The following is a 22,779-nucleotide window of genomic DNA, read 5'->3' on the forward strand; positions in this document are numbered from 1 at the left end:
TTTTTCTTCTGCATAGTAAAGTTTAAAGCTGCCTTAAGTCAATGTTGAGTTGTAAACTTTTGAAAGAACCATATTTTGAACATTTACAAACATTTCAAAGTTAGGAACAATCTCCATTCTGGAGGTACAGAACTTTGTAACTCAAGTTCTACAAGATGGTAGACATATTCTGAATACCTATCAGTTGAAATGAAATTACAGCAAATAGGAAGGTAAAAATTATTTTAAAAAGGTAACCATGTAACTGCTCAAAGTCCTAGGTTACAGGGAACTGCTCCAGGCCCTTCTAGCTAACCAGAGCTAGTGAGCATTATCCATGTATAGTGATACCGGTTAACCTTTCACATCCCTAACAGTCACTAGAAATTTCAGGGGGTAGCCAAGTTAGTCTGTACAGCAGTGTTTCCCAATTGGTGCTCGCGGAACCCTGGGGTTCCGCAGAGCAAAACGAGGGGTTCCACAAGGAGCCAGCACTCACCCACCCACTCTGAAAAAGAGAGAGAGAGAGAGCCGGCTAGTTGTGTGGGCTCGTGGTGCCCATGCTCCAGCAATATTTGGAGCTGGAGCAGGTCTCGCCTTCTCCCCGCTCCCACGCGTCCTCCTACCCCGGCCCCGTCCTGGTCCCATCCCCGTCCCTGCACAGCATGCTCAAACCTGTGGGTGGGGAGACTCCCGGACATGACGTGACATAACGTTACGGCCCGGGATTTTAAACCTGCTGGGCACAGTGTTGCACAGCATGGCTGAGTTGCAGGTTTGGAGTCCGGGAAAAGAGCACAGGCTCCGGCCCCACAAAGTGGAAGGCAGAAGGGACAGGAGAAGGAAAGGGAGAGGAAGGGAAGGGGCTTGTGCAGAGGGAAAGGGGAAGGGCTGGGAGAGGAAGGTGCTTGTGCGGAGGGGAAGGGGAAAAGGATGGGGAAGGCACCAAAGGGACAGGGGTGGAGGAGAGACAAATGGCAGGGGGCCAAGTGCAGACAATGAGGAAAATGGCAGGAGGGGAGAGGTGTCAGTGGGAGGGAGCCGGGGTGATGCTGGGAGGTGAGAGGGTAAGGGCACTGGGGGCTAGAGGTGTATGGGGAGGTGCTGGGAGAAGGCTTGAAAGAAGGGGTGGGAATGAGGAAGGCCGGGATGGAGCAAGTCATGTGAGAGGGCACAGGAGAATGGGGGCAGAGGGTGGTGAGGGGTGGGCATCAGGGAAAAAGGGAGCAAAGGGAATAGGAGAAGTGAGGGAAGGGGGAGGCACCAGGAGGGTGCAGGGGTAAGAGAAGGTGCAAGTGCCAATGGATTCTGGGGGTGAAGCAGAAGGGCAGACACCTGCAGGGGAGGGACCAGCACCAGAGGAGAGAAGCAGGGCAGGTTTGTAGAGGGAGGTGTTAGAAGAGGGGATGAGGAGGGGCAGCTCACATGATCAGAGTGGGGCTACTGGAGGAGTGGGCACAGGTGGGAGAGAAGGGCTGGTGGACGGGGGCAGGTTGCAGGAGGGCTGAGGGCAGTGAGAAGAGCAGGAGTCAGGACAGCAGAGGAGGGTGAGGAGTGGGGGAGAGGCAGCAGGCACCAGAGGAGCTGATAGAGCAAGGGGAGGAGACATGGCAGCAGAGGGAAAACGTAGAGGTTTAAAAATATTTATTAATAACTTAGGTGGCACATCCAAACAAGCCTCATGAATTCAGTACTGGTGCACAAACACAAAATTCATTTTGCTCATGTGAGGGAACTCTTAGGCTATGTCTACACTGGTTGTTTCTTGCGCAAGAGTTCTTGTGCAAGAACATGTCCACACTGCCATGTGCGAGCTGTGCTTTTGCACAAGAGTATTTACAGCAGTGTGGACACTCTCTTGCCCGAGAAAGTGACAATGGACATTTTAGGCATAGGGCTTTCTTGCACAAGAAATTCATGTTGCCTGTCTACACTGGCCTCTTGAGCAAGAATAGTTGCGCAAAAGGGCTTATTCCTGAGCAGGAACATCGTAGTTCTTGTGCAAGAAGCCCTGATTTCATACATGAGAACATCAGTGTACTTGCGCAAGAACACATGGTGAGTGTAGACAGGAAGCAATTTTTTTGCACAAAAGCGGCTGCTTTGGTGCAAAATTGTGCCAGTGTAGACACAGCCAAGGGGAGGGAGGAAAGCAGAGGCAGGGAATCGGCACTGGCTCAGCATGTCTGCATGGTTTGGGGGAAGGTGCAGCTCAGCTAGGTTGCAGAGTGGGGAGGTCCGGTGGGCTGGGCTGTGGGGTGGAGGTGGGAGTGTGTGTGTGGAGCTCAGAGCTCAGTTTTGCTGCAGGAGGAGGAAAGTGCCGGGAACCGGGGCTAGACTCAAGGGGAGGGAGGGACAGGGAAGCGGCTCTTGGTTCAGCAGTTTTGTGGGGCTTGCGGGAGGTGAAGGGAAACGGGGCTCAGCTGTGCTGTGGGGGAGGCATGCAGGGAACCAGTGCAGGGCTCAGCTGGGCTGAGGTGGATGGGGGAGGGCATACAGAACAAACGGGCAGCTCAGCTGGGTGTGAGGGGCTGCAGGGAACTGGTGCTGCACTCCTTGGATTGTGGGGGATGGTTTTGGGGGAAGCGCAGAGAACCAGCAGGGGTGGGCAGCTCAGTTGGGTCACAGGGGATAGAGGTGCAAAGAAGCCTAGTGGGAAGGGGGGAGGGGAACCAGGAGCCCTGAAATGACCTCCCCTGTTCCAAAAATTCCTCATCTGGGACCAGTCAGGTCCAGAGGGTGCCAGATCAGGGAGATCCCAAATCCTACCCAAGTCCCCTCCTCGCACCCTCCCTCGTAGCCAGACACTCTACCCCAATCTGCTCCTGCTTCCTCCAACTGGCCAGACACCCTACATCCAGCCTGCTTTTGCACCCTACCTACCACCCAGACCTTGACCCCTTCCGCCCCCCACCTCTTTCCCAGATCCTGCACCCCATCCCTAAGCCACTCCTTGGCAGCCCTGCCATCCACCCTACCACCTAGCACCACTCTGGCCCCAGCACTTTGCCTCACACCCCAGGACTCAGCATCACCCTGGTCCTGGCCCCAGCACCCTGCCATCCACGCTAGCACCCAGCAGCACCCTGTTCCTTGTCCCAGCACCTTGCCAGTCACCCTAGTACCCAGCAGGACCATGTCCCTGACCCCAGCACCCTGCCACCTGCCTGCCCCAGCACATTGCCCCAGCACCCCGCCACCTAAGCCAGCATCCTTCCACCCAGCAGCACGCTCTCCCCAGCCCCACCACCCACTAGCACTCTGTCCCCTACCCCCACCAGCACATTTGGAACCACATTAGTGAGGCTTGGGGGTTTTTGGAGGAGTTTTTTTTTTTGTTTTTTGCATCTCACTTGTGTGGCCCCAACTGACTTTTCTGTGGGTCAGTGACCTTTGACTCAAAACAGGTTCCTCACCCCTCTCATATATAAATACAATGCTAAAACCTTTTGAGTTTGATATAATATTTTATTTAAAAATGATGCCAGGCCAACAAGCCCCCAATTGGGACCAAACCCCCATTTCACTGCAGCATCATAACATTCCTGCACCACCTGACCCCAAATCTGAGCCTATCATATACTAGAACCCCCTGTCCTGAGCCTCTTACACCCCCAAACTCTTGCATCCCCACATCCTCAGTCTTCTGCAACAACATTCCTCCACTATTCACACATCAGAAATCTGTGTCCTGAGCCCATCATACTCACAACCTTCTTGCCCTGAGTCCCTCACATATCCAGCCCAATCTCCTGCACCCTCACATCCACAAGCCCTGGCTTGCTCAGCACCCCAACCTTCCACCTGAGCCCAATACTCCCCAGCCTAGAGCCTCCTCCCTGAGCCAACAGCCGCTTCTCCTGCATCCAAATTCCCTCCCAGAGCTTGTACTACTTACCTTTTCCCACACCCAAATCCCTCATTCCCACCTCACACCTCCTGTCTCAACCTAGTGAGAGTATATAAGGGCTGGGGATAGCAAGTGATGGAGAGGAGGGGAACAGAGCGGATGAGGCCTCACGGAAGGGAGGTGGGAGTCTTGGGGAAGGAATGTGATTTTCATGAATTGGTGGGTCCCTCTCTCCTCCCGCCCCCCCCTTCTTTTTTTTGCTTGACAAACCTAGGGGTTCCTTGAAATTCTGAAAAGCTGAAAAGGGTTCCTCGGCCAAATCAAACTGGGAAACACTGCTGTACAGGATAAACTTAAAAAACAACAAGTAGTCTGATTGCACTTTAAAGACTAACAAAATATGCAGATGGTATCATGAGCTTTCATGGCCACAGCCCACTTCTTCAGATGACCCTAGAAAAGCAGTCTTAATATGCAGAGTGTGGATTACTAGAGAGTCAAAGAAGAGCTTTATCAGGCTTCTTAAAATGACACCGATACCCGGAAGATAAGGTCTTTGTTTGGAGGAAAGATATTCATGAGGCCCTTGAGGAACACAACAACTGTTGGGTGTCACCCTCTACAGAGGACTCAGCTGCAAGCAGAAACGATGCCAGCAGTTTAAGAGGGAGAGAGAGCTCTTGGGATCATACATTTCTTGGGTACCGAGAAGCTTTGGTGACAGAAAAAATCTCTATCAGATACTACACAGCTGCAGTGCCATATATCAATAAGACAGTACTCAAGAGGCTCACATATATTCCTCAGACAGCACATTGTTCAATGACCAGCTAGTACAGAAGCATCAGATGAATTAAAACTGGGCCTTGAACTGTCATTTAGCTAAGGAGCAGGAGGTGAAGTAGATAAATGGTAAATAGAAGCAAAACTTCCACCCACTTCTGCTGAAGAAAAACTATGTCTGCTGTCACTTTGAGAGCAGTGTTCTTTCCTATCATAGACACTTCCTAAATGCTCTTCTGCTCCAGACTCAATAGTCAGAGTATGCAGCTTATTTTAAGACTACCCTGGTGCGAAGTGTAAAGCTGAAGCTTAGGGGAGACACAGCCATTGCCACATAGATTTAGACTGTCTTCTTCCCTTCAAGCTCAGAGAATGCCCTCATGAAGCATAAGAGGAGTGTAAGTCTAAAACAGAATTCCTTTACTTCATGTTGTTCTGTCTACAAGGACATATTGATAACTTATCTAGCATATGCATTTCACTGAGTAAGATGCATTCAGAAAGTTTCAGACACTGACAGGAAGAAGCTGCCTCAAAGAAGAAATAACAACTCTGGAAATTTGGATTCTGTCAGCCCAGGACAGCTATCTTAAACAATACTACATTAACTTCAATAACTAGATAGAATTAGAACTTGTACAATGTACAGAGAAATGGACACTACTACTATTTGATCTTGTTGCCAAAGGTATTAAGAAGGAAATACCTTGAGGTATAACTGGCCCTGCACCTCCATTGAGTGTAAAGGGACACATGGACAGGGCACAGACGTAATAGATATTGCTAATAAAAATAGTACAGTCTCACACAAAGGGACAAAGTTAACTTAAAAACTCCAAAGCTCTTGATTGAAAATTTTGTATTAACTCGTTAAAAGTATTATCTTTGACTACTATGGCAAAAAAACAAAACTACAAAACAAAACCACACTTAAGTTGATTTACTTTGTGCATTTTTGACAACACCTTCTGCTCGCTCAATTTCATTATAATTACAAACAGTAAAGTTAGTCTTGCAGGGGGGAAAAAAAGGTGTAAATAACCTATGGAGCAGGAAAAGGAAGTTACTCACCCTGTGCGGTAATGACTGTTCTTTGAGGTGTGTCCCCATGGGTGCTCAACTGTTGGTGATAGGTCATCACTGGAGTCACAATTCAGAGCTTTTCTTTAGCAGTTGTTAGTCAAGCCACACGTGCACAGAAGGCATTTCGTACCAATGGCAGTTTGGCATCTCGCACACACAACCTGACCCCTGCTTTCAGTTCCTCATCTACACCTGAGTAGCCAAGACTCCAACCAGAGGGAAGGTCATGGAGCACCCACGGGGACAGTCACTATTGTACCGCATAACTTCCTTTTCTTCTTTGGGTGATGTCCTCGTGGGTGCTCCACTGGTGGTAACTACAAAGCAGTATTCAGTCTGAATAGTTGGACTCAGTTTCAGCTTGTAGGCAAAAAATTGTACTGCTGTAGCCAGCGCTGTATCAGTCACTTGCTGAAGCATGATAGTGTAATGAGTGATGAAAGTATGGTCAGATGACTAAGTGGCTGCTAAGTAGATCTCTTTAAGGCACACATTGTTTAGGAAAGCCATAGATGTTGCCACAGCACAGGTGGAGTGTGCTCTTTAGATAGAGTGGTCAATGGCTTATTGTGAAGAGAAAGGCACTGCAGTATACAGGAAGATACCAGTTTGGAATACATTGGGCTGAGATTGGTATGCTTTTTGAACAGTCTGCAATGGATGCAAAGAGGCGTAGGGTTCTGCAAAATGCCTGTGTCCTGTCTATATAAAATGCTAGATCCCACAGAATGTCCAGGGTATGGAGCATGGCATCCCTGGCAGATGCATGGGGTTATGGGAAAACCATAGATAGGACTATGGGCTAACTGATATGAAAGGAGGTGCTGATTTTGGGTAGAAATGATGGATGAGGTCAAAGTGACTTTGTCTACGGCAAACATCATGTAGGGCAGGCCAACCATTAAGGCCCATATCTCACTAATCCTCCTTGCTGAAGTAATGGCTACTAAAAACAGCACCTTCACTGTAAGGAGAGAAAGCAGCAGGTGGCCACGGCTCCAAGGAGGGTGTTATAAGGCCATCTAAAACCAAATGTAAGTACCATGAGATCCTGTGAGGAGGATAGAGGTTCTGGAGGCCCATGAAGAATCTCCTAGTGCTAGGATGTGCAAAGACAGATGATCCATTGATCTGTTTGTGGAAGGCTGTAATTGCTGCCAAATGCACCTTGGCACAGGAGACAGATAGACCCCTGCTCTTCAAATGATATATGAAGTTGAGGACAGAATGAAACAGAGCTTTGTGGAGATCAACATGCATCTATTGACATGCACTCCTGAGAGCTCATTGCTCAGGAAGGTTGATGTGTAACACTGCTTCATGTGGTTACCACTTACCCTGCGCGCTGTACAATGCTGCAGATGTGTGCCCTACCGTATCAGTGAGTCATCCATTTTAATCTGTACCAATGGCTCAGATTGGTGGAAGGAGACCCCCTGTGAGGAGATTGTGGGGCGATATCCAACATTTGAGAGCATTTAGCACGTCTGGAGAAGGTGACCCACTTGTGAAGTGAATTACAGGATTGCATGTACACCAACGCTAGCGAGTGCTGCAGGGCACAGATATGGATGCATGCATACTGAACAACATATGAGGTAAAGGCCATATGGCCCATCAATTGAAGAGAGATATGTACAGTAGCGGAAGGGCTTGTAGATAGAGTAGTTACTACATCCTGTAGCATGATAAAATGTTGGTGTGGGAGATAAGCCCAGGCCGATATAGAATTAAGCCAAGCTTCAATGAATTCAATGTCCTGAATGGGATCGGGAATTGACTTCTGTTCATTTATCAAAGTCCTAGATGACCAAATAGATAACTTGTCTTTGAGACCATGCTGGACGTTTGTTTATGAATGGCTCTTTATGAAGCAGTCATCCAGGTATAGAAAAATGACAACTTCCTGTTGACACAGGTAGGCTACCAATTCTGCGAGGCCCTTTGAGAAGACTTGAGGGGCAGAGAATAGGCCAAAGAGGAGGACTCTGTACTGAAAATTATCCTCCCTCACGGAGAAGCGGAGGTAACGTCCGTGGGAAGGATGTATCGTGATGTGAAAGTATGCGTCCTGTAAGTTGAGGACTGCAAACCAGTCCGCTTCGTCCAGTGAATGAATAACTGAAGCCAGTGTGACCATTCTGAAGTGCTGTTTCTGTAAGAAATTGTTTAGCTTGCAGAAATCTAAAAATCGGTCTCCAGACCTGTGAGCTTTTGGGTTAGGAAGTGAGCTGAATAAAACCGTCTTCTCCAGTATGGATCAGGGACTCTCTCTATTGCTCATGGGAGGAGCCAATCGATTTCTTACTTGAGAGAGGTCTTTTGAGAGGGGTTCCTGAGGAGAGATGGGGGGGGGGGGGAGACAATCAGGGGAAGTGAATCCTGTACATATGATTTCTAGCACTCACTGGTCGGAGATTATGGAGTCCCCAAGATGGAAAAAGTGATGAAGCCTATCGGAAAAAAGTGTTTCTGGCTTATTGGCACTGGATGTTTGGAGAGATAAGGCAAACCCTCCACCAAAACTTCAAATTTGCTGTTTGGATTCCTGGGAGCTTAGAGGAGCATGATTGAGGTGGATGCTTCCTTCAAGGCCATTGTCTGGATCAGTTATAATCATATTGTTTATGCTGAGGACTTGTTGTAGGCATCCTTGTTTCTGTTGTATGGGGTGTAGCATTTTCACTAGTATGGTGGTGTGAATGTGCCCAGACTGCGGAGGTTCTACAGTCCTTGCTGTTACGTAGGATCTCATCTGTGTTGGCTGCAAACAGCTTTTGTTTACTGAAAAGGCGCTGATGTTGGCCCACTGCAAAGAGGCACCCAGAATTTGTGGGACTGCTTTGCTGCCGGTTCCAAGCACTTGCTCAGGGCCAGGTCTTGAGGCACCACTTGCAGTGGTGCTGGGGTGGCTTCTCTGGTGCTAACAATGACCATGACAGCCCTGGGTTAATGAGGGGTGATGCAGCAATGGTGCATGCCAAAGATCTCAGCTCCGTGATGCAGCAATGGTGCATCTCGCTTACTCACTTTAGGGGACAGGCTAGGGGGTAGTCACCTCACCCTTTTCTTCTGGTGTTTTTGACATAAGGGGGAAGCAGCCCTTTTCTTAAGTGGGTCTCCAGGGCGGTGGAACTGGCTGCAGTTCCTCTGTTAGAAACAATGCCTTTTCAAATAATATCATTTGATGCCGAAGCTCCCAGCCCCTCCAGACCCTTTAGGCAGCAGCAGTGGTCAAATTTTTGGAGTGTGTGCAACTCCCCCAGACAACACATGCACAAATTGTGAACACCAGAAACAGGCATGGGATCATTGCATTTCTGGCACTTTTTAAACCCTGGAAAGCCTGGCACAGTATGCAGTGGCTGCTTGCTGGGCTTCTACTAAAGATTCCATTTTTTTTATTTTTGTAGAACAAGCAATGAGCAACGAGTAACTAAATGAGAAACACTGAAAATTGATAACAGAGGCAGGGGGAAAAAACCCTGTATCGCTGCATGAGGAGAATAGACACCTGAGGCGAGATACGAGCTCTGTCTGTGACCCAGGGCGGTTAGCGAGGAACTGAAGGGGGATGGTTGGGCTGTGCGCGAGGTGCCAAACTGCCTATCGCACAAGGTGCCTTCCACGCACGTGTGGCCTATCTGACAACTGCTAAAGAAAAGCTCCGAACTATGGCTCCAGAGATGATCCATCATCAACAGTGAAGCATCCATGGGAACATCACCTGAAGAGGAATAAAACCTTTTTTTAAAAGTTAACAGGATTTTTAAAATACTTCATGACATGCTATTTAAAATGTACCCGAGATCAATTATATAGCTTACTTAGTATACATTTGAGAGAGTTTGTGCATCTGTGTGTCTGTCCATGAGTCTGTTTGTTCAAGAACTCCTCCTGAACTGTAAAATTTAGGACCACCAAATTTGGTATGCAGCTTCCTCTTATCATAACTTACAGCAAGATCCGAATTTAGTTGGCCCAGGACAACTGAATGTGCATGAAATGTGATTGTTTCTCAAACAGAAAGGAAGAGGTATGCTAGGAGGGACAGTTACACTCACAAGGACCAGTCATAACCGTAGGTGTATGGCTAAAGACATTTCTAAAAACATGTACAAAGTTGAACCTGTTCTAGTTCGGCACCCTTGGAACCTAACCTGCACCCAACCAGAGAATTTGCCCAAGCACAAGAGGTCAATATTGTGCAGCAGCATTAGCAACCCTTCCGGTGCTTACTGGACAAAGACATTTCTGGATAAATTAGAGCTAACTAACAGCACAGAACACCAAAAGCCAAGACTTGTGTCTGTAAACAAACTTTATGGAACCACGGGAAATTTGGCCACACCCATTATAAGTGAACAGGGAAATCATGTCTTACTAATGTATTAGAGTTCTTTGAAGTGGTTAACAAACATGCAGACAAGGGGGATCCAGTAGATATAGTATACTTAGATTTTCAGAAAGCCTTTGACAAGGTCCCTCACCAAAGGCTCTTGTGTAAATTACATGGCCATGGGATAAGAGGGAAGGTCCTTTCTTGGACTGAGAACTGGTTAAAAGACAGGAAACAAAAGGTAGGAATAAATGGTAAATTTTCAGTATGGAGAGGGGTAACTAGTGGTGTCCCCCAAAGGTCTATCCTGGGACCAATCCTTTTCAACTTATTCATAAATGATCTGGAGAAAGGGGTAAGCAGTGAGGTGGTAAAGTTTGTGGATGATACAAAACTGTTTAGGATAGTCAAGACAGAAGCAGACTGTGAGGGACTCCAAAAAGATCTCACCAAACTGAGTGACTGGACAACAAAATGGCAAATGAAATGAATGTGGATAAGTGTAAAGTAATGCACATCGGGAAAAATAACCCCAACTATAGGGTACAGTATGATGAGGGCTAATTTGGCTACGACAAATAAAGAAAGAGATCTTGGAGTTATCGTGATTAGTTCTCTGATAACTTCCACACACTGTGCAGGGGCGGTCAAAAAGGCAAATAGGATGCTAGGAATTATTAAGAAAGGGATAGAAAATAAGACACAAAATATCTTACTGCCCCTGTATAAAACTATGGTACGCACACATCTTGAATACTGTGTACAGATGTGGTCTCCTCACCTCAAAAAAGATATTTTGGCCTTGGAAAGGGTTCAGAAAAGGGCAACTAAAATTATTAGGGGTTTGGAACGGGTCCCCTATGAGGAGAGGTTAAAGCGACTGGGAATCTTCAGTTTAGAAAAGAGGAGACTGAGGGGGGATATGATAGAGGTCTATAAAATCATGAGTGGTGTGGAGAGGGCCGATAAAGAAAAGTTATTTATTAGTTCCCATAATAGAAGAACTAGAGGACACCAAATGAAATTAATGGGGAGCAGGTTTAAAACTAATAAAAGAAAGTTCTTCTTCACACGGCGTGTAGTCAACCTGTGGAACTCCTTGCCAGAGGAGGCTGTGAAGGCTAGGACTATAACAGTGTTTAAAGAGAAGCTAGATAATTTCATGGAGGTCCATAGAAGGCTATTAGCCAGGGGACAGAACTGGTGTCCCTGGCCTCTGTTTGTCAGAGGCTGGAGAAGGATGGCAGGAGACAAATCGCTTAATCATTGTCTTCGGTCCACCCTCTCTGGGGCACCTGGTGCTGGCCACTGTCGGCAGACAGGATACTGGGCTAGATGGACCTTTGGTCTGACCCAGCACGGCCATTCTTATGTTCTAACAGCTGGTTAACTAAAATCATGTTGGACCACAGATGATGTTGGACTAGCGAGTGCTAGACTAGAGAGGTTCAACCTGTACAGCTAGAAATCACTTTGAAGCATGGTTATATAAAACAACCAACTCCTGAAAGTAAAAAATGTTACCATGTAGTTCTCTGATAGAATGTTAACGAATTAGTAGTAGTTATCCACAGATGAATGCTCTGAAGTCAAATAAAAACTAATAAGGAGAATAAAAACAACATTTTTACTTATTTCATACCATTTTGTAGTAGTCTACAAAGCTGATTTCAGAACCATCTGTTTTCCTAAAGGTGCATTTCGGATTGGAATCCCAGTCAATATCATCAACTCTGTATGTTTTGTTGTTATACCTGAATAAAATAATTTTAAAAAATCTTTTGATTTTTTGCATGCAGATAGCAATAACTTATTCTCACATCCATAAAAACAGTTTGTGGAAAACTGTGCGAAATAGAGGAAGTATTAGGTACTCTAAAAATTTAATAGACATTGTTACTTGGTTGCTGATTGTAACTTCTGCATTCAGATTACAATGAATACACTCTAGTTTCAAAAGCTGTTTGACATGTTAGAATAAATAGAAAATTGATTTTAAGTATATATACACATTGAATTTCATATGCTAACAACTTTGTTAAACCATTAATTTGAGAAAGGGACAAAGACAAAAAGAAGCTTTTTTGGTTTCATGCCTTCTCATGTCCCCTGCAAAATTTTAACACCCCAGACAGACAGGGTAAAGAGGTGGGCTCAACATAAGGGAGACTGCATCTACCATAAGGATACCAGGTTTCATCCTGGGCTTTAAAAGTCCTGTTTGTCCACATTAAACCCTAAAACCAGCTTAAATTGGTAAGGCTGGGTAGACTATTTGAAGCTTATTTACATTATATGAAATACATTATCTATTAGCTACAATACTAATGAAGTTAGAACTGTTGCAGTGTCATTGAGTACCAGCGATACATATAGACATTTTTCTAAATGCTTAAAATATAGTACATTTAGTCCTAAGACCCCAGCAAGATTTGCACAGTAAATAGACACACTGCATCTGCTATAGTTACAATTGTTTTGGGATTTTCATCATAAGATAACTTGTTTCCCAAGATTATGACTTCTAAAATATCAGATTTTTCAAGGTATTTAGGTGTCTAAACACATAGGGTGTATCTAGACTACGCGGAACGGTCAAAAGAGGACAAGCAAATGCCGTGGGAATTTGCATATCTTCTTCCCATCGCAGCTTTCGAAAGTGAAATTGGTTTAGATCGCAGCTTTTTCAGCAAACTCCCCCTTGTCAAAAAGCCATATAAGCCTCATTTTTTGAGGGGGGGTTCACCGAAAAAGCCACGGAATTTGCATGTCCTATTTTGACCATTCTGCGTAGTCTAGATGTGCCCATAAATAGGGTGTTCTGAAAATCTCCCTAAGTACCTAACAAGTAAGATGTCTGAAAATCCAACAAAGCCTTTATCTGCATCTCTAAGCACCTAAATACTGTCTGTGCTTCAGTCAGAAAACAGCAATAGAGGTCACAGTTTAGTATCCTTTTTAACAAAAAAAAAAATCACCTTACTTTGTAAGAACAATTAGCCCTATCAGCTCCTTAGCACAGGTTTCTCTAAATCTTTGTTCTTCAACCTGCTGATATAGAGTGTACATAAAATCCAACACGGTTTCACTGCGCAGAACTTTATGGCTCACATCCGTACACAACATGATGTTTGTCTCATACTGGAGAATAGAAGTAGTGAAGCCTGGCCAAACCATCAGCCTGTTGGAAAACAGAATATTTTAAAACTGAAACTGACTTTTCATATATCCAAGACTGCTACCATTTTGTTCTATAGAAACTAATATTAAGTTTACAAAACCCCAAATTAAAGATTATTAGTTTAAAAACGTCAAACAGACATTTGTTTTAATTTAAATATTGCCCTATGGCACCTGGAACTCAAATATTCCAGGTTCAAGTTACAATAAACTCACCAAAGCAAATTCATTTTATGGTGGAAAAGCAATTGGTGGAGACATTTATATTCACTTTAGAGAACCTTTTATATACATATATTTGATCTATTTAAATTGCAAGACTGCTACTTTGTTGATGCAGCAACATAAGATGAACTGAAAGGAGCATCTCAAGATCTAGCTCTATGACTACAAAATCATCTAATGAAAGTAACTTGAAAACAAATGCTTAAAATATCACTATTTTATACACTGGTCTTGTTTGCTAATATTAGAATGTTAAATCTTTTGCTGCCTATGTAGCAGGTTGTAAGAAAACACTCAAAGGGGCTCCATTTCAGTTGAAAATAAGCCTTAGTATACACAGATGAGAGACTATTTTACTCAGCTGCTTAAGTAGTACATTCGAGGTCAGATGTAGAAAAACTCAGATTTTATCTATGCCCCACAAAGTCAGAAGGAACTATAAATTAGGTACATGAGTGATCAAACTGAAAAAATCATTTTAATACATGATAAATCATTGAAGTCCTATCAAAAGATCTTTTCTTCCTTACAAGACTTGTCGTCCAATTTTCTAACCTGTGATTGGGGATGCTGATTGGGTCATTTGGATTATAATAATTACGTCCAATTTGCTGCAAGTTCATTAATTTCAAAAGCCTAAAAAGAAGTTAGAAAAGAATGAGTACTTGGCAAATGATAGTACCATTTAGTTTATTAAAACATTTAAAATATTATAAAGGCCTGCATTTACAGTTACATGCCTTTCTTTCGCTATATTAAGATAGAATACACTTAAAGCTCCATACTCTGGGTATCCACAATCTGGAAACACCCGTGGTATGCAGGAGGAAGCAGCTTGGCATAATGCCACTTCCCTTGAGGGTTTTCCCCAACGCTCCCAAAACATCAGTGGGTGAGGCTTGGGAGCAGCAGAAAATGCACAGCCAGCTATGCCCCCAGGATCAGAGTGGCAGGTAAGTAACTCAACATCATCCACTCACGCCCAGACACCACTGCACCCTCGCTGGCCCAGAAAAATCTTTAGTCTGTCATACACTGTTTATCAGGGTTGCTGAATTAAAGAAATTCAAGTGTATGTCGATGTACAGTTTGGTATCCATGAGAACTTTAAATAAATGCTTACAATCTGTTTGGGTATTACTTAATCAGTTCATGTAATAAAATTAATCAAGAACAAATCCCCTCTATCACAGACTGAATCACATGCCTCCTGACAGTGGCCTCAGTAGGTCCCTCTTCAGATGAAGGTAAGAAGCCCAAGGCAGCAAAATGAGCAAAGACCAGGTCAGAAACAGAAACATACTAGTTTCACAGGTCCTGCGCTGCCACCCATGCCTTTAAGAAAAAGCTAATGCCCACAGAAGAACAAAGATTGTTTGAAGGGCTCCGAACCATTACTGTATTAACACCTGAGGCTATTTGTTATTCTTCACTCTGAAACAGACTACTTCTATATTGGCATGACAATAAATATATCTAATTATTTGCCAAACCGTAGTATCCATACTGGTTAGATGGCCACCATTTTCCTTCAGCCATCACAGAGAAGATAAAAAGTTTAATATTTGCCAAGAGACTGGAAGCTACTCTTTCCCATTCCTGAAAATGAAAGCCAACTTTTCAATTGGCTGTAAGAAAGATAAGAACTGTAAAGCAAAAAGCTAACCTTCTAAAAATAATATTGTAAAACTGCAGGCATGTAGGTGAAGTAGGTGGCAGCTCATTGGTCAAGGTGATAGTAATCTTAATATTCTCTCCATTTCGGGTACGACTGAACACTTCAGTAACCTAAAAAAAGGGAACATTTATTTGAAGAGGAGTTATGACAATTTTTCAAAGCAGTCTAGAATATGTAGCTCTGTATTCCATTAATTTTAATGCTTTATCCCCACAAGACTGCTCTGCAAATCTCAACACAGTAATATAAGTTGGACCTCCCCTGGTCTGGCACCTATAGTACCTGGACGAGGGAGTTTGCCTGACCAGGGGAAGCTTGGAGGGAGGGAGTGCACCAGCCTACGCACTAGCCTCCTCTCCCCAACCTCCCAGTTCCCCCTGGAGCTCTTAGCAGCCCCACCAGCCCTGCAGCAGTGCCACCAGAGCTCCTGGCCATCCTGGAGACTGTTGTCCCACGAGCTCCACTGGCAACCTCTGCTGCTGGGACTCTCTTGTCCTGCTGGACCATGGATATTGCCAGACCTAAGAATCCCGGATCACAGAAGTTCAACAGAGGTAGTATAAGACTAACTCAAAATCCTTAGATTGAAGCTAGGAATGATCAGTCTGCCAAGATTACACCTTAATGTGTCAGAATGCCCATCTTATTTGCTTCCTTCCCTACATCTGATTCTACTCTTCCCCATCCATCTTGCTCCAGCCTTAAGAGCAGGACTTGGCTTACGACATCCTCTTAACGAAGAAAAGAAAGTTACTCAGACAGTAACTATGGTAGTTGGGAGAAATGGGTGCATATATATTTCACTTTTTACGTATGCACACTCAAACTGGTACTGTTGGAGATGCAGATCCTCATGTGTCCAGTTGAGGATATAAATGAGCAGGGCTACTACAAACCCACCTCTATTCTTTGACTTCAGACTCCAGGAGTAATTAGATGGAGTAGTGGGGAGAAAACAGGTTGTGAAATATATATGTACACACCACACACATATTTCACTTTACATTGACAAACAGTAATTAAAATAGCAGTGGGTGCTCTTAGGCTACTTGACCAAGGATAAAGAAGTTACTCACACTGTGCAGTAACATTGGTTCTTCAAGACGTGTAACTCTGTGGGTACTCTATTCAGGTCTCAGTGTGTGCCTGTGATGGAAAGCTGAGATTTTTGGTAGCAGTGCCCCTCATGCCACATCTGTGCACACAGCAGCCCGCCGAAGCCTGTGAAATGCGCAAGTTGCAAGTCCCGTCTGTTCCTTTTCTACCTGAAGTCCCTGTAAACTCCAAGCAGAGGCGAGGATGGGAGGGTAGTGGAGCACCCACAGGGACACACATCTCAAAGAACCAATGTTACTACACAGGGTGAGTAACTTCATCAAGTGGTGTCCCTGTGGGTGCTCCTCTCAGGTGACTCCGTAGCAGTACCTGCCCGATGGAGGTGGGCACTGGAGTCTAAGTGGAAGAAGGAAGGACCACATCTGCTAGACATGTGGAGGGTATTAGCCCCATAGTGTTGAGCAAAAGTATGGTGTGAGGACTATGTGGCTGCTCTACAAATGTCTGCCAATAGTTCACTGCTCAGGAAGGCCGTTGTAGAGGCCATCGCACGTGTGGAATGAGCCCTGATGGGCTGCGGTGGCTGTCTGCCCCTAAGTTTATAAAGGGTGTGTATGCAGCCTGCAAGCCACTTGGATAGGTGCTGTGCAGAAACTGCTGTTCCTGTGCATGGTCTTGACCATGCAACAAAGAGCCTCTCCGATTTCCTGGTTGCTCTAGTTCTATCAAGGTAGAACACAATTGCCCTCCTTGCATCCAGTGTATGTAATATAGCATCCTTGGGGGAAGCGTGAGGTTTAGGGAAATAGGCAGATAAGTAAATGGATTAATTTACATGGAAGCTGGATATAACCTTAGGGAAGAACTTGGAGTGAGGTCTAAGTATGTCTTTATCCCTCATAAATGTAGTGAAAGGAGAGTCTGTCATGATGGCTGCGATTTCTCCTAGCCTTCTTGCTGATGTTACTGCCACTATGAATGCCACTTTTGTAGACAGGGACTGTGGTGGCGTAGTGGCTAGTGGCTCAAAGAATGGCTAGTGGCCTGGTGAGCATGTCAGGGACCAAATTCAGGTCCCACGGTAGCACCAGGGTGGAGGCTTGGATGCATTTTCTGTAAACCTGTGAGAAAATGCTTCACCATGGGATGTGCGAAGAGAGAGAAGCCATCAACCGGATCATGGAAGGCCATGATCACCGCCAGGTGGACCCGGACAGAGCTGATGGAGAGGCCCATGTCGCTAAGTTCCATGGGGTAGTCGAGAAAGGTAGGTATGGGGACTGTGGTGGGATGCAATTTACGCATCATGCACCATTGTTGAAAAACGCATCCATTTGTTTTGATAGGCACTTCTCATGGAGGGACGCCGACTGTTTAAAAAGAACTTATTTGACCCTGTCTGAACAGGTGAGTTCTTCATTCTGGAACCATGGAGAAACTACATCATGAGTTTCAAGATTTTGTTGTGGTGCTGTGTGAGGAAATTCAGCACCGCCAGGAGAGGGATAGGTTAATCCATCACAGGCAGTGTAGATAAGGGAACCAAGGCTCTCTCAGCCAGGCTGGGACTATTAACATTACTGTGGCCTGATCTGATCAGACCTTGTTGATCAATCTGGCGATAAGCGGGATTGGTGGAAAGGCATAAAGTAGGGGAGCTATCCAGTAGATGGTGAAGAGATCCCCTTCTGATCTCTTGCCTAGTCCTGCCCGAGAGCAGAATCTGTGGCATTTGTGGTTGTGAGGTGTTTCAAAGTGATCTATAGTTGGAAAGACCCATTTGCAGAAGATTGAAAGGAGGACATTGGTATTGATCTCCCACTTGTGCTGATCTGAGTAATGTCTGCTCAGTTTATTGGCTCTCGCAGTCTGTTGCCCTGGTATGTACATGGTCGTTGGGGATAGCTGGTTCCTGATGCACCAGTTCCAGAATCTGACTGCCTCAAGACAGAAAGCGTGATCGGGCACACCTCTGCCAGTTGACATAAAACACAGACGGTGTGTTCTCCATGAGGACACGGATAGTCTTGCCCATTATCAGGGGAAAGAAGTGAGTGCAACTTGTTAATGGCCCTGAGCTCTAAGATATTGATATGAAAGTTTCTCTCGTGTTAGGCCGATGTATTCTGTATTGACGCTGCACCACAATGGACTCCCCAGCCCACAAGTGATGCATCTGTTATAGAAACTGAAAGGTCTGGTCAGTGAAAGAGTATACCGACGAGGAGGTTTTTCGGAGATGCCCACCACTGAAGGGACTGCAGTATTGGTGGAGGAAGAGAGAGGTGCTTTGCCAGGCTGTGTCAGGTTGGTATATAGTTGATTGCGAACCAATATTGTAGGCAACACATATGCTGCCTTGCAAAAAAGACCAGAAACGGCGTGGCTGCCATATGCCCCAATAACTGAAGGCACATCCGGACCATGGAGAAGGGGACCTGTCTGACCTGTTGAACGAGGTCGCAAATTGCCCTGAATCTTTCTGGCAGGAGGTAGGCTCTTGCTGTCACTGATTCTAGCAATGCACCAATGAACTGTATCATTTGCAAAGTCAGGAAAAACATTCCCTGGTAATAGCTGTCATGATAGTAGTTTGCTGATAGGTAGGGCCTTTGCTTAGACAATCATCTAGGAAAGGGAAGATAGTGACATTTTGTTTTCTGAGAAAGGCTGTGACTATGGCTAGGATGTTTGCAAATACTCAAGGGGCTTTAGAGAGGCCAAGGGGGAAGACACTGTATTGATAATGATGTGTTGCTGCTAAGGTAAGTAGCTTTTGCACCTCTGCCCATAACGAGCTCGTGAGAGGGGTCCCTGAAGAGGGATGGGGTAGGATATGGGGCATGGAAGTAAAGGGGATTGTATCATTATAATTAATGATCATTTCTATGACTCATTTGTCTGTGGTAATTTGGGCCCACTGTTGGTAGAAAGATCTCAGGCGATGACCAAAGATGACATTGGACTGCACTGGATTTATGGTGTGGTCACTCAGACCACAGACCAAATTCGCTGCTTGTTAGAGGTGGACTGATTTGTGGAGGACTGGTTTTGCTGATTCTTCCTATTAGGGAATTGCTTAGTCCTGTTATCATATGGCATCTGCTGCTGCCTGTAATAGTTGTAATTATTATCCCTCATTTTTTGGTAGGGAGTGTATTTACACTTCTGATTGGAAGGGGTGTCCATTCTCATCGTGTCATATGAGAATCCCTCAGAGTATAGGATCTCATCTATATTTTTAGCAAACACCTGTCACCTGTCAAAGGGGAGATCCTCCACCCTTGCTTGTACCCTTACGACTGAAGCAACAAGGCCCTGCACATTACTACAGCTGTGGCTCTAGCTGCGGTATCTGCAACATCCATAGCGGCCTGAAGAGATATTTTAGCTATTGATAAACCCTCCTTAACAACGGATTGGAGGGGAGGTTGCTTGTTTTCAGGGAGGTCCTGTAGCAAATCTTGTAATTAGGCATAACTGCCATGATTGTAATTAGCCAATAGTGCTATATAATTAAATATACAGCCCTGAAGTGTGGCAGAAGAGTACACTTCGTGGCCCAAGGTGTCTAGCCATTTGTGTTGTTTGTCACAGGACATAGATTTAAATTGTGTTTCACAGAGTCCACCACCAGTGAATTTGGCTGAAGGGGGGCAAATAGAAAGTCCATATTCTTTCCAAGGATGAAATAGTTTCTGTCCATTGTCTGGTTTGTAAACGAAACAGAGGCTGGATTTTACCACAAAGCATCCAAAGGTTCAAGGATACCTTTGTTGATGGATAAAGCTATCTTTGAGGACACTGAGGGTTATAATACGGTGAGTAATTTGTATTGTTTGTCCTGCACCTCTTGTAATGTAATGTCCTGTGGTTGTGCTACCCATTTGAAAAATTCCTGAAAATATTTCAGGTCATCTACCGGAGGAGAAGGCGAGATCTGGAATACAGCTTTGTCCTGCCTGGATCTGGGTTCATGTGAGGGACTCTCTGAATCTGACTGAGGTAAGTTGTCATGCTCACTGGAACTCACTTGAGAAATTACTGAGGGCGGGCGAACAAGTGAATAGTGTGCAGAGATTATGGGTGAGCGCCTAAAGGTGCAGAATTGCTGGGATGTGGAGGCTGTGCACCTTGAATGGTAAATATGAGAGGACCACTGTCAGATCTTACCATGTATTCCAGGGGCTCCAGTGAGGCGGGAGCTGCCCTGTATGAATGCCAGGAAGCTAGCAATGAAGAAGGAGAGGAGTGGCTTGATGAGAGCCTGCTCTTATGCCCGCTACCATAATCAAATATTAGGGATAGCACTGTATGTGAGTGGTGGCTACTCTGTGAAGTGTTAGTGTATCTTTGCACTATGGAACATGATTAGCCAGTTACTCCTCTTGTATAAGACTGAGGAGAGTTTTATAGGTGCCGCGTTTTGGGTAGCACTTTCTTATGCTGTAGTTCCATGGGGCAGTCAAAAAAAAAAAAAAAATCACACTGCCCAGCCAGATTGGGTACAGAGGGAGCTCATTGGAGCAGGCACAGACAGCTTATCTGAAGCTGCTGCCTCAGTGGCATTAGTTGATCTGGTGGTTTTACTTTGTGCCTCAGCTCTCCTGGCTGGCATTGACTCGCGTTTTTCTGCAGTACCAGAGACTGATGGCACTGGGGGACGAGAGGCTCTAGGGTGCTTGGACAGGAAGCATGCCAGGGTTTGAGAGCCTTTGGTTTGAGAGCCTTATGGTTTGAGAGCCTTTGCGGGGTCATGAAGCTGCCCTACCCAAGGGTTTTTGCTGTGCCTGCACCTGCTCTGGTTTGTCTCTTGGTAATTGAAGAGACTTTGTCCAGAGAATAGTTTTGAGCCGCGTTTTGCAATCTCTTCTTCCCCTTGCCATCCTATTCAGGCAATGAGGGCACTTCTTGCCCCATGAGACTCCCCAGTCATCTGACAAATGAAGCATGGCCATGTGAGATCGGCATCGAGTATCTGCAGGAATCACATTTTTTTAAGCTGGGGGAACCCAGCATTGTTGCGGCGAAAAAAAGCTGGGGTGGCTGCTGCTTTTTTTTTCCTCCCCCCAGCCAAGTCAATGTTGAAAAAGGTCAAACTAAACAAAATTATAATGTAAAACTAAAAATAGAGGATGTCAATTTTTCTTGTCAGGAAAAAGAGCACTACTGTGAACTCCATCTTTAGCCAGGGATGGTTGAAAATAAACTGATGGGACTTGCGCGGCATGCGCATTCCACAAGCTCTGGGGAGGAGGGGGGGACAAAAAGGGGAAAAGGGCTGCTATGTGCATCTCTGGCACATGGACACACTGAGATCTGAGTGGAGCACCCACAGGGATAACACTCGATGAACAAACAAACCAAATTTGGGAATTGTATCTATTTGCCAAACCTGTACAACAATGTGTTTTATGACGGTGTGAAGAAACTACCAAGTTGCTGCTCTCCAAAAGGCCTATAATAAGTAGATCACTGAAGTCTCTCCAACTTGCGCTGAAGTGCTGCCACTAATGTCTTTCTTTTAAAAAACAGAGGAGGTTTAAAAAGAAAATATATCATCCCAGCTGTGAACATCTTCAACTCATTGATCAGTTTAATAAGACTTCCACTAGTATGTGAATTAGCATATTCAAATAATATCTGCTTGGACAACATAGAAACTTCAACCTTCTTTGCACACTGCTGATGTTGATTGGCATTTAGAATCACACATGGGCAGGATGCCCCATATATCCAAACAACCCATGTTGTCAAAAAATGAGACTGTAAACTAATACAGACATGAGGGATCAAAATCTCTGAGGAAGATAAGTGGTTGCAGTTAACAAGCTGTAAAAAGCTGACGAATTCCAGTCTCAGCACTAGGACAAATCCCTTTCAGAGATTGACACTTTTTTTTTTTTCAGATCCAAACTACTGAAAACACTGGATCTACCAAGTGTTCCCTGTGACTTCTTGACAGAAGCAGCGATGGATGGACCAATCATCAAGATAAGGGAATTCGTGGATTCTCACACGGTTCAGAAAAATTACTAGTATGTCTAAGCACTTAGCTTGAGGTGTTAATGATAGTCTGAATGATAAAAGTCTATATAGATAATGATAATTTTGCCTTATTGTGAATAAGGAATTGTCTGTGGCAGAGTAGAATGTCGACATGAAAGTAAGTGTCCAGCAAACTGAAGACAGCAAATTTGTCATTCAGGTTAAAGGAAGGAATGATAGAGGCCAAGAACTTTTATCTTTTTTATTAAGATGTTTGGGTGTCTCAGATATAGCATAGGCCTTAACCCTTTCTTAAATCAAATTTAAAACCCCTTTTCCTTGATGTGCATGTATAAGGGGGGGTGGCACCTCAACACCACCACGCTTAAGAGACTGCACTTCTTGAAACCATGCTAGCTGATGAATGTGAGTCCCTGAATATAGCTGGTGAATGGGAGAGACTGAAATTAAGATGTATATCCCAAATCTATATCTAGAATCAGTGATCTAAGGTAATAGTATTCCAAACTCTGTTGCAATGGTACAATTGCTTCCCAAACAGGTTTTGAACAACTGGAATTCCGCTCCAGAAGTCAAATCTGCTACTTAGATGACTGC

At 44.9% G+C, this 22,779-nt stretch overlaps 1 protein-coding gene across 4 annotated transcripts in view; it reads right to left on the bottom strand.

The window, feature by feature from the left end:
• Positions 1 to 22,779, bottom strand: part of PIWIL1 (piwi like RNA-mediated gene silencing 1) — a 132,010-nt gene that overhangs the window by 85,856 nt on the left and 23,375 nt on the right. For all 4 annotated transcript variants that reach the window (XM_075898455.2, XM_089775171.1, XM_075898454.2 and 1 more), the window contains exons 6-9: positions 15,106 to 15,227; positions 13,995 to 14,075; positions 13,018 to 13,215; positions 11,677 to 11,788 (exon numbers count right to left, since the gene is read on the bottom strand). In XM_075898455.2, the coding sequence (XP_075754570.1) occupies positions 11,677 to 11,788; positions 13,018 to 13,215; positions 13,995 to 14,075; positions 15,106 to 15,227 (513 nt within the window). The remainder of the gene's footprint in view (positions 1 to 11,676; positions 11,789 to 13,017; positions 13,216 to 13,994; positions 14,076 to 15,105; positions 15,228 to 22,779) is intronic.

The sequence above is a fragment of the Pelodiscus sinensis genome, chromosome Z (assembly GCF_052426305.1).
Source record: "Pelodiscus sinensis isolate ZL-2025 chromosome Z, ASM5242630v1, whole genome shotgun sequence".
Classification (NCBI taxonomy): Eukaryota; Metazoa; Chordata; order Testudines; family Trionychidae; genus Pelodiscus; species Pelodiscus sinensis.